The 21387-nt window shown below is 40.5% G+C and overlaps 1 protein-coding gene, 1 long non-coding RNA gene and 2 other non-coding genes across 5 annotated transcripts in view; 3 read left to right on the forward strand and 1 right to left on the reverse strand.

Annotated features, from left to right (window-relative positions):
* LOC148148304 (uncharacterized) overlaps positions 1-2070 on the reverse strand; it is a 76822-nt gene extending 74752 nt beyond the window's left edge. The window contains exon 1 of the long non-coding RNA XR_015759019.1: positions 1996-2070. This is a non-coding gene — a long non-coding RNA (uncharacterized LOC148148304). The remainder of the gene's footprint in view (positions 1-1995) is intronic.
* A 217-nt stretch (positions 2071-2287) lies between these two features.
* On the forward strand, positions 2288-18082 carry nucleolin (nucleolin multifunctional protein). Of its 2 annotated transcripts, none has more exons than XM_043702307.2 (15): positions 2288-2405; positions 4428-4520; positions 7197-7326; positions 8087-8173; positions 11389-11577; positions 12570-12659; positions 13808-13934; positions 14704-14840; positions 15169-15298; positions 15384-15532; positions 15785-15902; positions 16107-16234; positions 16337-16463; positions 16741-16979; positions 17693-18082. In XM_043702307.2, exons 1-15 carry the CDS (start codon positions 2388-2390, stop codon positions 17743-17745), a joined length of 1815 nt encoding a protein of 604 aa, XP_043558242.2. In that variant the 5' UTR covers positions 2288-2387; the 3' UTR covers positions 17746-18082. The 2 variants fall into 2 exon arrangements, with proteins under 2 accessions (XP_043558242.2, XP_043558243.2); XM_043702308.2 differs by having other exon boundaries at positions 8090-8173.
* On the forward strand, positions 13668-13735 carry LOC122556401 (small nucleolar RNA SNORD82). Its single transcript, XR_006313517.1, has one exon. It is a non-coding gene; the product is annotated as a small nucleolar RNA SNORD82 (small nucleolar RNA).
* On the forward strand, positions 15622-15701 carry LOC122556402 (small nucleolar RNA SNORD20). Its single transcript, XR_006313518.1, has one exon. It is a non-coding gene; the product is annotated as a small nucleolar RNA SNORD20 (small nucleolar RNA).
* Positions 18083-21387: the final 3305 nt, after the last annotated feature.

Consider the following 21387-nt stretch of genomic DNA (forward strand, 5'->3'; position numbering starts at 1 on the left):
CTAACCATCAGCATCCATAGCCAAAAGATCATCAGCTGCTACTTCCACCACCTCCAAACACATATTCCCCTCCCTTCCCTTGTCCACTTTACACAAGTACCATTCTCTCCAGGACATCCTGGTGCACTCTTCCTTCACTCCCAACACCCACCCTACAGTCCCACGGAACCTTCCCCTGCAACTGCTGAAGGTGTAATACCTGCCCATTTACCTACTTCCCTCCTCAGTATCCAGGGGCCCAATTATACTTTCCAGGTGAAGCAGCACTTCATCTGTACTTCTCACAATCTAGTTTACTGCATTCACTGCTCACAACATGGTGTCCTTTACATTAAAGAAGAGAAGCATAGACTAGGTGACTGCTTTGCATAACATCTACATACTGCCTGCAAAACAAAAAAAAAAAGACCCTGAGCTTCCAGTTGCCTGCCACTTTAACATTACCCTGTCCCCTTGCCAACCATACCTCAGGCTTGCTGCACTGCTCCAGCAAAGCTAAGTGCAAGCTGGAAGAACAGCACTTCATTTTCTGCTTACAGACCCTGCAACATTCTGGAATCAATATAGAGTTCAATAATTTTTGGGCTTGAATTTACCCCATGTCCTCGCCCCCTACCACACGCACCAGGCCATGTTATCACACAGGAGAAAATGAGAATGCTGGAGATCAGAGTCAAAAAGTGTAGTACTGGAAAAGCACAGCCAGTCAGACAGCATCTAAAGAGCCGGAGGATCGAAGTTTTGAGCGTAAGCTCTTCATCAGGACTTGTTATCACATAGTCTGCCATTACACACTACCTATTGTTAACCACTAACAGTCTCCATTAACAGCTATTCACCCTCCCAGCCAGATCATTATTGAGTCTTTTGTCTATCCAACTGTTCTTCTCTCTCCTTCCCCACCTATCATTTACACCTTACCCCTTCTCTCCTCGAGATGTCTCATCACCTGACACTAACATTAAAACATAACCTTTGAGGCAACAACCTAAGGTGTATTTAGATTCCTGCCGGCACAAAACGATTGCTGATATTCAGTTATACAGTCACAGAGTTGACAAGAAACAGACTCTTCAGTCCAACTCATCTATGTCAACCAGATATCTTAATCTGGTCGCATTAGCCCATATCACTCTAAGTTAGATAGATAAAGCTAGATAACAGGCCCTTCGGCCCAACAAGTCCACACCGACCCTCCATAACACTAAGGGCAATGTAGCATGGCCAAATCACCTAACCTGCACATTTTTGGAATGTGGGAGGAAGCCAGAGCATCCGGAGGAAACCCACGCTGATACGGGGAGAATGTGCAAACTCCACACAGCCTGAAGCAGGAATTGAATCTGGGTCTCTGGCACTGTGAGGCAGCAGTGCTAACCACTGTGCCACTATGCCAGCCAAGGTTTTCCTAATCATGAACCCATCTAGATACCTTTTAAATGCTGTAATTGTACTAGCCTCCACCACTTCTTCTGGCAGCTCATTCCATACACACATCACCCTCCCCAAAGGTCCCTAGTTAGGCTTACTATTTCCTGTACCACAGGAGTTTCTAATCTTGCAGGTCTGCTTGGGACATGTGTCAGCCATACAACATTCATAGTTTTGTAGGTGAAGCTGTAGACTTATAATACATCTGGGGTTTGACGGCGAAGAAACAAAAAGATACTCTTAACTACTTTACCCCAATGTTCAACTTGACCACCCTAATTAAGCTATTGAGTGAAAGTGAAATATTTTTAACAAATATACAGTAAGTCTCAAAAGTTGGTCTAGTGTCACTCAAGCAAGGCTTCAGCCTCTCACTCCTCCTCCAGAAAAGAGCCATTTTAATTCAGCGATTCAAGAACACGCCAGAGTGACACCAAATTCACTGTCTCATAAAATCCTAATCCTGCAAGCAACCGGAGAGTACACTGAAAATAATCTTTCTATATGTACATATGCACATAACAGAAGCAATCAGAAGGTAGTTTTAAACAAACGACGGTTTACTTGGCGCTCAGGGCGTCCATTTTAAAAGAGCACGTCCATCATTCTGCCTTTTTGAGAAATACACGAGCTGTTGATTCGCTGCCTGGAACACTGATCGGCCCTGATTGGCTAATCCTTCTGACGATCGGCTCGGTGTGCGGCCTGAGGCGGCGATTGGTCACGGAAATGGCCACGCCCTCTTGTGCGAGAGCCGGAGACGCGATTGGTTGTCCGTGGTGGGCGGGGACGGCGTCCGGGTTTTCGATTGGTGGGAACGCATCACGTGGAGGGGTTGATGTATGTCAAAGCGTGACGTTTGCGGTGGCTTTTTCTTTTGGTGCGCAGCTCGCGGGGAGAACAGCGACACGTGGGATCGCTCCGTCTGCTCGAGCCGACAAACAACGTTTATCAAGATGGTGAAACTCGCCAAGGTGAGGGCGCTATTCTTGTCAGGCCGGACGTGCGATCTGCCAGGTTATTTATGGCGTTCGGCTGAAGAGCCTCGGATCTGACGGCAGTGAATCGGGGCACGAGCGAGTTTCATAATGGGTCCCCAAGCGCTGGCAAGATCGAGGCCCCTGGACCGCGTGTTAGCCTCGGCCTACCACCAACCCCCTCCCCAACTCCAACCCCACCGCACGCTCGCTATCGTGTGCACGCACACGCTGGGGGGAGGACATCAGGTGGCTCCTTCCTTTCACCGTCCGATCCCATCCTTTTTCCCCACGGGCCTCGCGTCTGTTTTGAAGCCGCTCCCTTCGCTCGGGCCATCCAAACTCCGGGCTCGTCCTCTCCGTCTCTTCCACGTGTGGGGGCCGCGATGGTGCGCGGGGCTGGCACTCCGGTGTTCCTGTTCACCGTGGCCGGTACATCGCACGTGTCTAAAGGGACACGCTTGCTTTTACCGACGTCCGGGTCTTAGTTTTGATTTTGTTTTAAGTCGATTTCGATCTTCCACCCCACATTTCTCCCCCCCCCCCCCCCATAACTGTTGCACCCTGGAAAGAAATCCGCCTTGTTCAGGCGGAACACGTGAGGTCTTGAATGCATGCTGACCATTTCAGGCGGCCTCCTGATCGCTTTTGCTCGCTTGGAAGTTGTTTGTGCATTACTACTGAACCATCCCTAATAACCATTTAGAATATTTCGTAAGTTTGTGGTCGATTATTGTTACGAGATTTTGTAGGCCTGCAAGCAAGAAAATCATTATTTAGACATGTTTTTTAGAGTATGCCAGAATTACTTTATGGGCAGTGAAATGCTTTTGAAGTGTAATTGCTATTTCGTAAAATACCACGAACGGTTGCGGGTGATCAAACCAAAAAGGCGAGTTGTAGTGTGATACTTGAGCAGCAAATAGTTATTTAAAATAATAAACTTGTACCAAGTTGCTTGCTCTGATCCAAAATAACTTGCTTGTGCTGGGAGTCACAAGTAAAACCCGAATGCTGGAAATCCTCAGGTCTAACAGCATCTGTGCAAAGAAGAAGTTAATATTTCATGTCACAGACCTTATTAGAATTCTGTTGCTTTTTCCCCCAGTATAGAGTAATACAGACATATAGCACAGAAACAGACCCTGCGGTCCAACTCATCCGTGCTGACCAGATATCACAACCCAATCTAATCCCACTTGGCCCATATCCCTCCAAACCCTTTCTATTCATATACCCATCCAGATGCCTTTTAAATGTTGCAATTGTCCTAGCCTCCACCACTTCCTCTGGCAGCTTGTTCCATAGATATGCCACCTTCAGTGGAAAAAGTTGCCCCTTAGGTCTCTTATATCTTTCCCCTCTCAGCCGAAACTTTTGTCCTCTAGTTCTAGACTTTTCCCACCCCAGGGAAAAGAATTTGTCTATTTGTCCTATCCATGCCCCTTATGATTTTATAAACCACTATAAGGTCACCCCTCAGCCTCTGACGTTCCAGGGAAAACAGCCTCACCCTCTCCCAATAGCTCAAATCCTTCAACCCTGGCAACATGCTTGTAAATCTTTTCTGAACCCTTTCAAGTTTCACAATATCTTTCCGATAGGAAGGTGACCAGAATTGCATGCAATATTCCAACAGTGGCCTAACCAATGTCCTGTACAGCCGCAACATGACCTTCCAACTCCTGTACTCAATCATCCTCATACCAAATGCCACCTTCACCTGCGACTCCACTTTCAAGGAAGTATGAACCTGCACTCCACGACTTCTTTGTTCAGCAACACTCCCTAGGACCTTACCAGTAAATGTATAAGTCCTACTAAGATTTGCTTTCCCAAAATGCAGCACCTCACATTTATCTAAATTAAACTCCATCTGCCACTTCTCAGGCCATTGGCCCATCTGATCAAGATCCCATTGTAATCTGAGTTAACCGTCCTCGCTGTCCCATACATCTCCACTTTTGCTCTCATCAGCAAACTTATTAACTATACCTCTTTACTTGTTTTATCCTTCAGGCAGGTAAAAAGCAAGGAAAACCTAAAAAGGCTGCCCAGCCACCACCCCCTGAAGAGTTTGAAGAGTCCACTTCGGGGGAGGAAAATGAAGAGGTGGTAATTACTATATTCCAGTCAAAATTCAGTTGTGATTTTGTATTAAGCCCATCAAGTCTCCCAAGTGGGCAGGTTACTTAATGCTATTTCTTCACATCTCCCTGCAGCCTTGCAGAATTCCATTATGCCCTATTCCATTACCTTGGATGCAGTGTGGTAGTGTAGTTGAGATGTTAATCCACTTATGGTGTGAACAGTTTTTCTCTCTATTCTGTCCAGGCACCTAGTGATTCTTGAATGTCTTTTTCAAGTCTCATCTCAGCTTTTTCTCCAAGACCTTCAAGATCCAACTTGTGACTAAAGTTTTTCATCCTTGAAACTGTATTTGTAAACTTGTTTTGCAGTTTTTTCAATGTCTTCACACTTCTTTAAGTAGGATGTCTAGAATTGAATTCAGGCCATATTGCACTACTGTTTTGCAATATTTCACTGTAGTCTTCTTGCTTGAGTACTCGGTGACCCAATTAATAAAGTCAACGCTATTGTAAACTTTACTAAGTGCTATCTAAATCTGTTGTGTAACTTCATGACTTTTATGCATATACACCCAGTTCCCTCTGCTCCTTTCAATTGGTACTATTTGTTCTCTGCCGTATTCTTCCAATCAATAAGTTAGAGTCCTAGAGATATACAGTGGAAAAGTGGCACTGGAAGCACACAACACGTCCGGCAGCATCTGAGGAGCAGGAGAGACGATGTTTCGGACTTAAGCCTCTTCATCAGGAATGTTCCTGATGAAGGGCTCATGTCCGAAGCATTGACTCCCCTGCTTCTCAGATGCTGTCTGATGTGCTGTGCTTTTCCACTCTGATCTCTAGCATTTGCAGTCCTGACTTTCTCAGAGATGCAACATGGAAATAGACCCTCCAGTCTAACTGATCTCTGATGCCCAGAGATCCCATATTAATTTAGTCCTAATTGCCATCAACTGCCCCATGTCCCTGCAAACCCTTGCTATTTGTATACCCATCCAGATGTCTTTTAAGTATTGTAAGTGTACTAGCCTCCACCACTTGTAAATGTTTTCTGAACCCCATCAAGTTTCACAATATCCTTCCAATATGAGGGAGACTCAGAATTATGGACAATATGCCAAAAGTGGCTGAACCACCACCTATACAACGGCAATATGAACTCCCAACTCCTATGCTCAGTCCACTATGTCTGCATGGATAGAGGATTGGTAGACAAACAGGAAGGAAAGAATGTGGCTAAGTGAGTGCTATTCTGTTTGGCAATCCGTGACTACTGGTATGCCTCAGGTTTCAGTGTTGGGACTACAATTATTTACAACTTGTATGGATGATGTGAATTGAGGACCACGTGTAGGTGAGTGGAAAACAAAGTGTTCAGAGGACTATGAAACTTTGCAGAGGAATGTAGATACTTTGAGCGAGTGGGCAGAGGTCTGGCAGATGGAATACAATGTTGACAAATGTGAAATCATCCATTTTAGTAGGAGTAACCGTAAATAGAATTATTACTTGAATGGTAAAAAGATGTAGCATGCTGCTATGCAGAGGGACCTGGGTGTCCTTGTACATGAATCACAAAGTTGCTGTGCAAGTATAACAAGTAATTAGGAAGGCAAATGGAATTTTGTCCTTCATTGCTAAAGGGATTGAGTTAAAAGCAGAAGTTATGTTGCAGCTGTGCAAGGTACTGGTGAGGCCACACTTGAAGTATTTTGGTCTCCTTACTTGAGAAAGGGTGTGGAGGGTCTGCAGAGGAGGTTCACCAGGTTGATTCGATGTTGTTGGGGTTGGCTTATGAGGAAAAATTGAGTAGACTGGAATTCTATTTATTGGAATTCAGAAGAATGAGAGGGGATATTATATAAAATGTACAAAATTATGAAGGGAATAGATAAGATAGAAGTAGAGAGGATGTTTCCATTGGTAGGTGAAGCTAGGACAAGAGGGCATAGCCTCAAAATTAGAGGGAGCAGATCTAGGACTGAATTGAGAAGAAAATTCTTCACCCGGGTGTTAATCTATGGAATCCCTTGCCCAGTGAAGTAGTTGACGCTACTTCAGTAAATGTTTTTAAAGCTAAGGTAGCTTTGTTGTTAACAATTAAGGGATATGGTAAGACTGCGGGTAAGTGGTTCCGAGTCCATTAAAAAATCAGCCATGATCTTATTGAATGGCTTGAGGGCCAGATGGCCTACTCCCTCTCCCAGTTTGTATGTTGTCTGTTTTTGGAAAATACAGCATCTCCCACAAACTCCATTTGATCCCCTTGTACTCCGAATAAACCTTCTTTGCTGTCCACTATGTATCCACTTTTAATATAATCTGCAAACATATTAACAATGCCTTCTACGTTCACATCCAAATCCTTTATATAAATGACAAAAAGTAGTGGACCCAACACCGATCCTTGTGGCATATGACTACACCACTTGACATTGAACTTTATCGACAACAAGACTCTCCTCTTTCACTGACAACTATCCTTTTAAAGTTCTGTGCTTGGTTGCAATGGTTCAAATTAGTTGTATAGCGGTGATGTTTTAAACTGATTCTTTGGGAATTTATTTTCTTGAATATGGAATGAAGCTAACTAAAATTTGGTATTTGTCCCAATTATGTTATTTCTGACCAGACTTGGGCATGTTGAATGTATTAATGCGTGTATTAATCTCATTTCATTTAAACAATGTTGATTTAGGAATTGCCAGCACCCCCTGTTAAAAAGGTTAAGACTCCACAATCTTCCAACAAAAAAAATGGTAAAGCTGTAAAGAAAGAGAGTAGCGAGGAAGACTATGTCGAGGAGGAAGATGAGGACGATGATTCTGGTAGGTTAATGAAAGCTGCAGTACTTGTTATCTAATCTTGCCTCCTTTAGCCTAGTAAAATGTTCCAAGGTATTTTCGCTGGATTATTGGTTGAAACTTAGTCTTTGTATGACATGATAGAAACAGTCCCAAAAATCCTTAACATTCAGCATCTTTAGTCGATTAACACTTAATCAAGAGACAGATCTAAATAACAACATATAATCAAGAAAAATACACTCGTACGTTTACACAAGAAAACCAGTGAGGTTGAGTTTTAAAATGCCACTTAGCTGCTCCCTTGCTGTGAATTACCACACAGTGTTTTCTCCAATGTTGGCTTTGAATTTCACGGTTTGTCTGTTTTTCTTAGAACTCCAATGGTTAGAGACACTTAGACAGCAGTGGCAGAAGCTGTGCAGTTGAGACAGCTGCGTAGGTCTCTTTTCTCCCTTTGAATCACTACCCTTTTTTTATAAAGTATTGTTGTTTTCATGTTTTTTAAGTTCTAAAACAATGCATCAGCTTCTAAAACAGTAATTACTGCTCCTAGAATTTGAGGAAATTGGCTCCAAAAAGGAGCAGCTTTGTAATAAATGGAAACAAGACCATGGTAGCAATCCTCGAAACATTCCCAAACAAATATATGGCAAGACAGAATAAATGAGATTGAGAGAGTGTGGATTCAGCCAGGCATCTGCAATGAGACCGATTTAATAAATAATGTTGAGTAGACCGTGCCTGCAATTAAAGAAGTCATACCTGAACATTTTTATTTCAGCAGAAGCATCTGAAGAGAAACCTGTTCCTAAGCATGCAGCTGTAATGATTAACAAAGCAAAGGAAGAGTCAGATGAAGATGAGGATGGTAAAGAAAATTTTACTGTATGGAGAAGCCAGTTTGAAGCTTACTTATTTGAATTAATTTAACTAGATAACTTGGAATACAGAAGAATCTCAATTATCCAAATTTCAGATTATCTGGCAAGATCCCGATGCTTGGTTAAAATATGTCATTCGATTAATCAAACAAAATGCTCCCTTCTTCTGTCCTTCAGATAATTGAGGTTCCCCTGTAGACAGGGCCTGATAGATATTTGTAGCTCACAGATTCAGTTCTGCAAGATCTGCCATCTTGTATGAGATTAGGTTGTGCTGCTTCATAATTTCTTTATAATCGATCAACACGCATTGGCAATTGCTGAAGTTGAATACTGTATCTTATAACTGACATATCATAATCACTCTTCAAGAGCTGGGAAATCATGTCTCATGAACTTGATTGAGATTTTTAAAGAAGTAACAAAGGATTGAGGGCAGAGTGCCGGATGTAATTTATTTGGACTTCTGTAAGGGGTTTGACAAGGTTCCCCATAGGAGACTAGTCAGCAAGGTTAGATCACATGGAATACAGGGAGAACTAGCCATTTGGATACAGAACTGCTTGAAGGTGGTGGTGGGGGTTGATTTTCAGACTGAGGCCTGTGCCCAGTGGTGTGCCAGAAGGGTTGGTGCTGCGTCCACTACTTTTTGTCATTTTATATAAATAATTTGGCTGTGAAGATGGGTATAGTTAGTAAGTTTGTAGATGACACCAAAATTGGACAACGAAGAAGGTTACCTCCGATTACAACGGGATCCTGATTAGATGGGCGAATGGGCTGAGGAGTGGCAGATGGAGTTTAATTTAAATAAATAGGAGGTGCTGCATTTTCAGAAAGCAAATCTTAGCAGGACTTGCACACCTTAATAGTAAGGTCCTATGGAATGTTGCTGAACAAAGAGACCTTGGATTGCAGGTTCATAGCTCCTTGAAAGCAGAGATGCAGATAGGTAGGACAGTGAAGAAGGCATTTGGTATGTTTTCCTTTATTGGTCAGAGCATTGAGTAAAGGAGTGGAAAGATCATGTTACGACTGTATCAGACATTGGTTAGACCACTTTTGGAATATTGTGTGCAGTTCTGGTTTCCTTCTTATCGGAAGGATGTTGCGAAACATGAAATGGTTCAGAAAAGGTTTCCAAAGATGTTGCCGGGGTTGAGCTACAGGGTGAGGCTGAATAGGCTGGGGCTGTTTTCCCGGAGCACTGGAGGCTGAGGGGTGACCTTGTAGAGGTTTATAAAATCATGAGGGGCATCAGTCGGGTAAATAGATAGTCTTTTCCTGAGATGCGAAAGTCCAGTACTAGAGGACATAGGTTTAGGCTGAGAGGGCAAAGATAAGAGACCTAATGGGGCCATTTTTTCATGCAGAGGATTGTGCGTGTTGCTGGAGGAAGTAGTGGAGTCTGGTACAATTGCAACATTTAGAAAGCATCTGGATGGGTAAATGAATAGGAAGGGTTTATAGGGATATGGACCAAGTGCTGGTAAATGGGACTAGATGAGGTTAGCATATATGGTCAGCATCGACGCGTTGGATTGAATGGTCCGTTTCCATGTTGTACTTCTGTATGACTAGACACATGAGCAGGCAAGGAATAAAATGATACGAACCATCTGCAGGTATATGGGATTTGTTCAGAATGGCATGGTAGTCAGCACAGACGTGGGTTGAAAGGCCTGTTCGTGTTCTTTATCTATGGGTGTGTCCATCCTATTCTGTTTTTTTTTTTGCAGTAGATGTTCAGGCCAAAATGGTGAGAAAATGCTTAAGTTTAAACCAGTTGCAGAAAGGGAGCAAGGAAAGTCAAAATGAAAATTTCAAACGAAAGAAAGCTAATTTCATTGTTGAGCAAAGGTAGAGTATCCAAAGCTATTCTGGAAGACAAAGGACGGAGGTTGCAGTTAAGCAAACCACATCATAGCAATATTACATCCCAAAAAAGTGATAGAAACGCTACCGAATAATGTGTATATGTAATTGAAACAAAAGGACAAAATTGGTTTTGGGTGGTATAAAAAGGACCTTTTTTTTATTTTTTGTTACTCAGAGGACAGGGATCTCATTGAGGCACAGGATATGAGTAAAACATTCAATGTGTGCTGTGGCTCTGTTTTCTAGAAGATATAGTAAATGATACAAAAGATTTGCACATCCAGATGCCATCCAACCTAGCTACTAAGCAGGCTTAAGTAATAGTGGAATAAGATGTAGCAATAATATTTCAACAGATATTTAATGTCTCTCAGAATTATTTGGAGAAAGTGCCTACCAGTAAGGGTTTGTTATTGATTTGGATATGTAATTAGCCAAGGTGCAGAAACTAGTGGGAAACAAGATGAACTGTAGAGAATTATGCTACCAAATCTCCTGAGGTTCATATGTGAAGAGTTTGCTTTCTTGCTTATAACCTGGTGTTGAGAAAGGATGAGCTTTGAAGTTCAGATGACTTACAAGCTCGGTGACCTGGTAAGTAGTGAACAAAACCTGCAGAGACCTGAAGGGTCAACATAGATCTGGATTAGAGTGATGTTGGAAAAGCACAGCAGGTCAGGCAGCATGCGAGGAGCAGGAAAATTGACGTTTCAGGCAAGTTGGATTTGTTGACAAAGCATGTAGGTTAGTTGCCTTTGTAAATAACACAACTGCAAGTAACCTGCGCTGAAACATCACAGCACCAGTTGAATATCAACTGGGATTTGTGTATACGTCTAGGTATGAACTTTTTGGCAAGGCTGCTTTTGATGTATACCAGGGATGAGGAAGTTCATATATTGTAGAGACTTTGGAGAAAACAACTGCAACTGTTAGGCTTGTCTAATATAGTTATTTAAAATTGCGAAGATCTAATTCCTTTGGCAAACTAGTGAAGAAATTGAAATAATTGGTAAGAAGAACCAGAAGAATGACGACAATTTTCAAGTGGACATACGCTTGAAGATGAGTGGTTTGTGAGTTTTGCAGGAAAGATTTGTTTGTTTGAACACAGCGGGCAGTCTATTTAATGGTGATGGCCTCCTGTAATATTTTAGTTGGAGGTGCTTCTTTCTCTGCCTGCTCTGGTTGAATAACTTAGCACCCTATCTGCATTTTAGTGTAGTTATTGGTAGTCTGGTTCTTTAAAGGTTCTAACTATTATGACTCTTGAATGCCTTTAAGACCATACTTGTGTTGTTTAAACATTTTTTTCAATTCAAAGAATCTGGGGAAGAAGAGGCAATGGATGTTGCACCACCACCCAAGGCAAATAAAGCTGGCATGGTGAAAGCTCAGGAAGATGATGAGGATGAAGAAGATGAGGATGAAGATGATGAAGAAGAAGAAGAAGAAGAAGATGATGATGAAGATGAAGATGATAAAGAGGATGAAGAAGAAGAAGAAGAAGTTGGTAAGTTCAAATATCATGTGGCAAAATATGCAATCCCAAATGGGAATTTACATTTTTTGTCCAGGTCTTGTGATATTTTTCTAAATACTGATGCTCATTCACATCATACACAAGCCACAATTGCAGTGATTGTAACGGAGTCCACCCCCAGGTGGACTGCATAGAGTATGAGTTCCTTGACTGGGGTTTTTAACCTGGTTCAGTTAGGGAGCTGTGGCTGTCAGAAGTTCTGTTCACCAAGAGCTGTCCCTGAGGAAGGTGGACCGCTTTCAAGTTATCCAAACGCCAGTTATCTGAATTTTGGATTATCCTAACAAGATCTCGAGATCCCGAATTGTGGCTAAACTGTGTTATCTGAACATTCAATTATCTAAACAAAATGCTTGCCACCCGTATCATTGGGATAATTGAGGCTGCCCTATAGTGTGCATGTGTAAATAAAGGGTGACTTGGTGACAGGTGCCTCTGGAGTTATTTCAACAATGTTGAAAGAAACTAGAATTAGTTTTATCAGTGTGATGGTCTGGAATATTCTAAAGGTTTTTGGCCACTGTCAGAAACCTGTCACAGTTGCTGAATGTTTGTACCTTACAAATGTACTTTGTAAGTGAATGATGTTCACAAACCTCATCCCTTTGGGTAGTTTTTCGAGTAAAACAAATGTATAACAAAGTCATACACATCAAAATGTTTGTTCGATGTCTGCTAAGGTCTCTGCACCTAAGTTGGTAGGAGCTGCTTTTCATTTTTCTGTTATTTGATCAATCCATCTGTAATGTTCCCACTTCTTGAGTAAATGGCCTGCAATGCAGACATTTGCATGGTATGCCAGTCTGTGTGCCACTGTATTGGAAATCCTTTCAGTAGTACAGGATTAAATATCCATGCAATAACTACATGAAATCTTACTTCAGTAAGAAGGACAAAACTTAAAACTATTAGGGCAGTGTATTATCTTAAATTAATAATTTGATTTGACTGAATTTTTGCAGAGATTGCTGTACCAACAAAAGCTGGAAAGAGAAAGAAAGTGGAACAGAAGTCAGTGACTCCAGCTAAGAAACAAAAGTCTGACAGTGATGGTGAGTGTGTTTTAATCATAAATCCGTACTGAAATCCACCTTATATGTTTACATGTTACTGTAACAATGGAAAATCATTTGAAAACAATTCTGAAAACTCTGGTAAATGGACACCAATCCAAATGAGACTTAGCACTGGTGACCAGGAATGTGAGAGATTTAGAATCGCAGGTTAACGATGTGAAGGTTCTGCTACGGCAACTCTACCGTTCCTCAAGGGAGCTTGTAGAGTTTGGCAACTTTTTAAAAACGTGAACAATTTTTAAATTATTTAATAAATTTTAGAAACCCCAAGACCCAGAATTTTTAAGCCCAACCATGTGGGAAATTGCGATGTGTCTGGTGGATTGGATAACTTGCACGGGTAGTGTACAAATAATGTTCAAATTCATATGTAACACAAAAATCAAGATCCTGATAGAACTTATCTGAATTGTTATATTGCATTTATTTTCTTAAACTGTATATACAAGTGCAGATGGTTTGCACCAATTCCCCTATGAAGCAGGGTTTTTAACTTTTGTAGATATAATTTTCATAGTAATGAATTCCTGTACAAAAATATTGGAGGATGCAGATTAATGATCCATATCATAAAACAAATGTTCATCCTAAAAATAATAAAATATGATTTGTGTCCAATGCAAAGTAAGTTAAGAATTCGTGACACCATGTTCAATTAGCAAGCCCTAAGTTTTTTTGAACAAGTGAAGTGTAATTTTGGGTCAAAAGATGTTGACTGCAAAGATTCTTGTTCTGCTTTAGGAAAGTTGCAGCTTACCAGAAGCAATTTTCCCTGGGGCTCTGAAGAGGTAAATAATTTGCAGCCATAAAGTGCTGCTAACAGAATTTTGTAATTTCATTCTGGTGTTTCCCATACTTTATTTTGCTTGCTTTAATTTGAAATAGTCGCTAACTGCTAGCTTCCAAGAGTACATCAATAGGAAGCCTGGAAGTACGATAGCTTTAGGAATTAAATTTCTTCATATGACTAACTTTTTTTCTGTTTGCACAGAGGATGATCATCAAAAGGGACTTAATACTGAAGAGTGTGATGTTTCTTTGTTCTGATGTGCCAGTAGTATGCATTATGATATATTGAAGGCTCAAAATTATGCACACTGAGTTTTCTTTCTGCTTTGTCAAAGAATCGTTCTCACTGTTTGTTGGAAACTTGAACTCTGAAAAGAATTTTGAAGAACTAAAAAAAGCCCTGAATGGTTTCTTCACCAAAAAGAAACTGTCAGTCATTGATGTCCGAATTGGATACACCAGGTAATGTTTGAACTCTTGTGTTATATGAACTGGTTTTCAGGAACATGCCCAACTGGGGGAACCACTAATAGAGACTTTGGGCAACTTCAGTTATTTTACTGATTAAGTTATTAACTGATGGTGATTTAATAGTTAGGGGAGAAAAAAAGATCAGGGTGGCATGGTTGCTCAGTGGTTAGCACTGATGCCTCACAGCACCAGGGACCCAGGTTTGATTCCCGCTTCTGTGTAGAGTTTGCATATTCTCCCCGTGTCTGCGTAGCTTTCCTCCAGGTGCTCCAGTTTCCTCCCGCAATACAAAAAGCTGTGCAGGTCAGATAAATTAGCCATGCTAAATTGCCCATAGTATGAGGAGCATTATTCGGGGGGAAATGGGTCTTATTAGGTCATTCTTTGGCGGGTCGGTGTGGACTTGTTGGACTGAAGGGCCTGTTTCCATATTGTAGGGAATCTAATCTAATCTAATCTAAACATGCATCAGGATTGACCCTGGCTGATTTGTTTACCATAGAAATAAATGCACTGCTGACTGTTCACTGGTTTTAAAGGGTGGCTGGCCAGCATAGTCTCCTAAGAAGATTTAAATTTGAGTCTTTTGACTAATCTGTCTGAGAATTCGTGGAGATTTTCCACAGTTTCAAAACAGTCTTGAGTGGATATGGCAGTGGATAAACTTTGTTTTTGAGTGGCTACATTTGATCTGTTAAGTTTGTCTTGTGTTTATGTGCAGTTAAGTTTTTTACAACGAGTGTATCATGTCTTAATGTAGGAAGTACGGTTACGTGGACTTCGAAACCAAAGAACAACTAGAAAAAGCATTGAAATTCAATGGAAACAAAGTGCTGGGCCTTGCAGTCAAACTTGACAAAGCACGCAGTAAAGAAAGCAATACAAGTGCCAAAAGAGGTATGAATGATCTGGCTTTTATTTTGTCATATTTTCACATACCAACTTGTACATCTAGTCAGTAGTTTGAATTTATTTAAATGGACATTGTGAGCAACATCCACTTGACTGATCATCAAATTGGTAATTTTGATTTACTGGATTGGCTGGATGTGTCACGGAAAACGTTTGATGTAGTAAAGAGTGTTGGGTTAAGTTCAAACAGGATGAAGAGGAAAAGAATTGTATGCCCATTTTTTGCCAGAATATTATAGCGATTTGGTCCTGTTACTTATCGATTTTATGTTTACGTAACTTGACGAAGAAACTGATTTTTTTTTTTTTGCAGAGAGAGACTGCAGGACGTTGTTTGTCAAAAATCTCCCTTTCAAGATAACACAAGATGACCTGAAAGAGATTTTTGATAATGCAATTGATATTAGAATTCCTGTTTCTCGTGATGGTTCAAGTTCACGTGGGTACGTTTTAAAATTTTAATTTTGATGGTTATGCATTCAAAACATGGTTTCTAAGCAATAGATTGACTGTCTGTCTTGAATTCAGCATTGCATACATCGAATTTGAAAGTGAAGCTGCGGCAAATTCAGCATTGGAAGAGAAACAAGGCACTGATGTTGATGGTAGGGCCATCGTTATTGATTTCACTGGGGACAAGAGTATATTAAATGTGAAGGCTGGACAAACACAACCAAGTAAGTGTTTTAATTTTGATTGCTAAACATGAAGTTCACTTAGAAACATCATGACAATGGTTCAAAATACAAATGATTTTTTTGAAAGCTGGATATGATGAATGTCTGTCTGAAACACATGATGAACCTTCTTTGCAGAATTCCTCTAGATAGTCAAGTACTGATCCAACGTTTGGCTTTTGAAGACAAAACTGTATTGAAAATTGAGGAGCTAATATTGACGTACTTTAGTTTCATTTCATTTTATTTCAGATTCTGATACACTCGTTGTAAATAACTTGGCGTATTCTGCAACAGAAGATACCCTCCAGAATATTTTTGAAAAAGCATCATCAATCAAAATTCTAGAAAAGAATGGCAAACCAGTAGGGTAAGATTAATGGAATGTCTAAAGCACTGAGAATCCTGAAAGTCTATGTAATGTGCCTTTAAAGCTGCAGATGCTCTCTCAAGAGCCAATATTTGATCTTTTTTTTTAACTTCAATGTTACTATTCCAACAATGTAACTTTCCCCAGCTTAGAGTTCTTTTCATGAAAGACTGAAATTTTGTTTTTAATTTGCAATTGTTCCAGGATTGCATTTGTTAAATTTGATTCCATTGAGGATGCTAAAGAAGCTCTGGAGAATCATAGCAATACAGAAATAGAGGGGAGAGCCGTGAGATTGGATTTCAGCAGTCAAAGGCACAGGAGTGGGGATGGTAAGATGCTGACGATTTGTCCGCTTGCAATTTTTCAATTTCTCATTAATTAGTTCACATTCAGTACAAGTATATTTATTTGCTGATCATGACAACTTCTAGGTCCTAGCAAGACATTGTTTGTTCGTGGCCTTTCTGATGAGACAACTGAAGAAACTTTAAAAGAAGCTTTTGAGGGTGCTGAGAATGCTAGAATTGCAGTAGACAGGGAATCTGGAAGATCAAAAGGGTATGTCAACTTAATAACCCCTTCCATGCCTTCTCATTGAGCTCCTTGCTGTCGAAATTGTGACAGTGAATGGATTCGCAAGAGAAGAATAGTAAACTACAGGCTGCCTCATTTTGAAAGAATGGTGGCTAGTCTGTCACACTTAATATAAAATTTGTCTATTTCACAAGTTGTAATGAAATTTGTTAAACAGCTTTTTTTTTATATATTTAATTTTTCTTTTACTGGAGGAAATTTCTGCAGTAGTGTTTTTAAAATGCTGTTACTTTGCTTTTAGTTTTGGCTTTGTGGACTTCCCATCAGAAGAAGATGCAAAATTAGCTAAGGATGCGATGGAAGATGGAGAAATTGATGGATGCAAAATTATGCTTGACTTTGCTCGACCAAAGGGTGACAACCAACGAGGTGGTCGGGGTGGTAGAGGTGGTGGAGGATTTGGAAGAGGTCGAAGAGGTCGTGGCGGATTTAGTGGCAGAGGTCGTGGTGGCCGAGGCGGTGGTCGGGGTGGATTTGGAGGTATGAAACTAGGGGTTTTGTGATTTGTTCAGATACCACCACAAAAGTTTGCAAGTCTTCCCTGGAGACTTGAGTGACTCTTGCTTTTGGATGAAAACAGTTTTCAGTGCAGTTGGCTGTGTTGCTTTTCATTAATTCCAATGCTTAGATGCAGCAGTAAAGTTTCAAAATTCTTCTCAAAACTCAGTGAATTTTCATTTTTCTGTCTGAGTTGAATATTGTCCTTGCAGTGTCGAGACCGTGTTGCTGGAAGAGCACAGCAGGTCAGGCAGCATCCGACAAGCAGGAGAATCAACGTTTTGGGCCGAAGTTCTTCATCAGGAAATTAGCCCCTCCTGATGCCCGAATGTTGATTCTCCTGCTTGTCGGATGCTACCTGACCTGCTGTGCTTTTCCAGCAACACTGCCTTGAACCTGATCTCCAGCATCTGCAGACGTCACTTTCTCCTATTGTCCTTGCATATCAGTAGTCTGGTAACCTTGCTCTTCCGAATATAGTCCAGTAGAACCGAGGCCACCTGTAATGGTGTACCTGTTCAAACTGTGTTCCATGCAGCCCTTTTCTGCCATTTTTTAGCTCAGCATTTTACTGAAACACCACACACTATTTAGTCCGCTCCTGGCCTGTTCCAGGGAGTTGCATTTCAGTTAGGTCATTCTGTATTGTATTGCTCATTTTCAGATTGAACTTGAATGTTCCCTTTCTTTTGTAGGATTCAGAGGTGGAAAGGTTACTCCTCAAGGAAAGAAAACTAAATTTGATTAGCGGGGCCAGTAAGACTGCTTTACCTTGTTGTGTTCAGACAGAGCCTCTGATTGCCTCATAGTTGGGACATTCCACGATTCTGCATGGACTGACTGGCTGTGCAAATTGGAGTCTGGTGGGAGCTCCTTAAGTTTCTGAATGGACTTACAATTAAGTAAAGACAGAAATTGTTGGTATATCTTTGTGCATTTTGTCAAATTTAAGTTTCCTGTTTTACCAATGTGTAAATGTATTGCTCTTTGATTTTTTTTTTAGTTACAATGTAAATCCAAAAATAATGTTTTAGAATGTTGTGCTTGACATACTGTCTACTGGATTAAAAGGACCTTATTTCACATTTTTGGTATTTAATAGTGCACATTAAATTGGCTAGTAAACTTCTTTACAGTATTGCAGAACTTGGTAAAATACCTTGCCAGAAGCACCACTAAAGGTTCCCACTGGACTTTTCAACAGTGCTGTTGGTAGTGTATACTTTGCAAACTTATGTTTTTGATGTTGTCCTGTAGCTGGATTTGCAAGCTGGGCTACTTCTCCTCTAACCACCTCCTGTTGAGTACAGTGCCCAGCTAGGATCAGCTAATGGATAAAGGCTATGAATTAATTCTAGAGCACTCTCTGCTTGTTTTAAAATTGCTTATTTTGCATTACACTGAAAATAATTTGGTCTAACCCAGCTATTTGTTTCTTGTGACAAAGCTAGCATGCAAGAAATATATGAACACTTTGATTTGAACTGAGCTGTTCAAAGTGTGGCAAGTTCCTGCTGTACAAGTTTGGTTTAAAATTTAAGTTAAGCAGTAAAATTAATTTGGTTATTGAAATATAATATAGATTATTTTTACAAAACACTGAATCTCTGCTCATGGCTCTATGTAGTTAGCAGTATTAAATGGATCAGTCAATAAGACCTGTTCAAATATATAAAAGCAAATTACTGCAGATGCTGGAAATCAGAAACAAAAACACAAAATAGGTTATGAAGAGGCCTTATTGGATTTCGTAACATTGACTGACTGTTCCTCTTTCCCTAGATAGTGCCAGGCTCTCCAGCATGTGTGTATTTGATCATGTTTTTATGAGCTGTATTAATAGCTATTTTATAAACAAACATGCTATCATCTGGCTAGTTTTTAATGATGTGTATTTTCTGATCAATCATGTCAATTCCTGAGCATTTCCCATGTCCTTTTGATATGCTGAATTCCACAAATTAGATCGGATTTGGCCCATGATGCCTGACATTTGTAGGTTTAATCTAAGATGACTGCTATTTTGTGGGTTCACTGCAGCAGATTTTTTCTTTTTGTAAATCCTGGATTCATATTTTTGGCCATGATGATTATCCTATGGACATCCTCCTGACCTGTAACCAAGAACAGCTGTTCTAGCTGTTTAGTTTCTGATGGAGTTATCCTTCAGAAGAATTTGTAAATATCCTAATTAAAGGGATGATGCTGGTTTAGGACTGAACATGTTAACACTGGCTTGAATTGTCTGCTAAACTCTAGTACTTGTCTCATGTCTGTGTTTTAGGATTGCAGATTGGAAGCACTATAGCAAGGCTCAACTGTACATATGAGATTTTTTTAGTTGTCTTAATTTTTACAAAGTATCCAAGGTGCAACATTGTAGAAAATATTTTTCTGAAAAGTGGAATAAATGGACATGTAACTCTGTTTCCCTGTTCGATGTGCATTAGTCTTTTGTAAGCTGTGAAAGAAGCCCTCAGTGGGTTTGTCAGTTTCAGACTAATGTTGATTTGCCATACCTTGGGTACAATATCAAAAATGCATCTGCGTAATATTTTATTTTTCTGTACCAAACATCCCCTACCAAAATAATTGCAGGTGCTTCCTCTAAATCCATTGTTTTTTTTTAAACAGTAAAAGGTTTGTGGCTTTCATGCACAAAATGCATTGCAATTTCTACAAAATCTATTGACTGGAGTGACTGTCTTCAAAGGTCTGTTGGAATTAACAAGTGGTGCCCAAGTTGAAATTCATTTGTTGCTTTCAAACTGAAGGTGTGCTGGTAAAACTTGCCTCAGTGTGGGATGGAGCAGTTAAAGCATGCCGAATTCACAGTGGCGTTTGTAATGATCCAGCTCAATTATGCATAATGGCCAAATGAAAACTGATCCGATCGCTGTACATGTGTCCACTGGAGAACAGTGTCAGAACATATCTCAAGGCAAGCAATCTACAGATGTGAGTGGGTGCTTGACGTGAGGTTGAGTGGAGTCTTTGAAGCAATGTGACAGGGGTATTGATTTTGGGTGAGTCAGTGGGAGCAAGAATTACTCTAATTAAATCAGACTTGAAATTAAAATTTGTTGCTGTGGTTCTGTTCGCTGAGCTGGAAGTTTTTGTTGCAAATGTTTCGTCCCCTGTCTAGGTGACATCCTCAGTGCTTGGGGGCTTCCTGTGAAGCGCTTCTGTGGTGTTTCCTCTGGCATTTATAGTGGCCTGTCCCTGCCGCTTCCGGTTGTCAGTTTCAGCTGTCCGCTGTAGTGGCCGGTATATTGGGTCCAGGTCTATGTGTTTGTTGATGGAGTTTGTGGATTGGTGTGCCATGCTTCTAGGAATTCCCTGGCTGTTCTTTGTTTCGCTTGCCCTATAATGGTAGTGTTGTCCCAGTCAAATTCATGTTGCTTGTCGTCTGCGTGTGTGGCTACTAGGGATAGACCTGGACCCAATATACCGGCCACTACAGCGGACAGCTGAAACTGACAACCGGAAGCGGCAGGGACAGGCCACTATAAATGCCGGAGGAAACACCACAGAAGCGCTTCACAGGAGGCTCCCAAGCACTGAGGATGTCACCTAGACAGGGGACGAAATGTTTGCAACAAAAACTTCCAGCTCGGCGAACAGATCCACCGCAACGGGCACCCGAGCTACAAATCTTCTCTCAAACTTTGAATTAAAATTTGTAGCTCAACTGTTGACTGCTACAAATTAACATGGTAAGTTGACTTTTTAAAATTTAACTGCCTCTATTTTGTTTGTTGTGAAACCTCCCCAGCCTACACAAGCTTTATTCTCTATCCTCAATCCTAGCCTATAATGCACCATCACTATTTGTTTTTGTTCCAATCTATTCTTGTTGCTAATTGATACCGCCCTCTGCATTATGCCATTTCAATTTGGGTATTCCTACTTCAGTGTGGTCAGTTTTAATGCCAAATCTGAAGGCCATAATATTCTTCATATAATAGGATTCATAATGACAGCTTAACTGGATGATGTTATGAATAGGATATTGCTAATAACTCCAAAAAATGGGAGCTTTCCATTCTCACTGTTTGATTTTTATATTGAGCCAGTTTCAGATTGCCCTAGCAAGCCACTTAGTTTTAGTTGAAGAGATATGATTGTGCTAGGCAAATGAGCATTGAGTTTGCAATTAGCTCCTAAATATTGGGAAGTTGCATTTTTTACTGGGTGATTTAATGGTTTGAAATTGTGAATGGAAATAATAAGGACAATCTAAAACTAGTTTTGGGAATCTTAGTTCATTCTTAAAGAAACTGATTAACTTGCTTTTTTTAAAAAAGAATATTAAGGCCATGATTGAATCTGCTGTGACAACTGTTGGCTCGTATATTTCAGATTTTTAGCCACTGTTTTTTAAAAAATA

Source organism: Chiloscyllium plagiosum, unplaced genomic scaffold, assembly GCF_037043375.1.
Source record: "Chiloscyllium plagiosum isolate Xiang-an unplaced genomic scaffold, Cpla_swu_hap1 HiC_scaffold_13, whole genome shotgun sequence".
Taxonomy (NCBI): Eukaryota; Metazoa; Chordata; class Chondrichthyes; order Orectolobiformes; family Hemiscylliidae; genus Chiloscyllium; species Chiloscyllium plagiosum.

Coding starts and splice junctions, on each gene's coding strand:
- nucleolin (XM_043702307.2), top strand. Junction 8,174..11,388: donor GTCAGATGAAGATGAGGATG/GTAAAGAAAATT, acceptor TTCAATTCAAAG/AATCTGGGGAAGAAGAGGCA. Junction 16,980..17,692: donor TGGTCGGGGTGGATTTGGAG/GTATGAAACTAG, acceptor TTTCTTTTGTAG/GATTCAGAGGTGGAAAGGTT.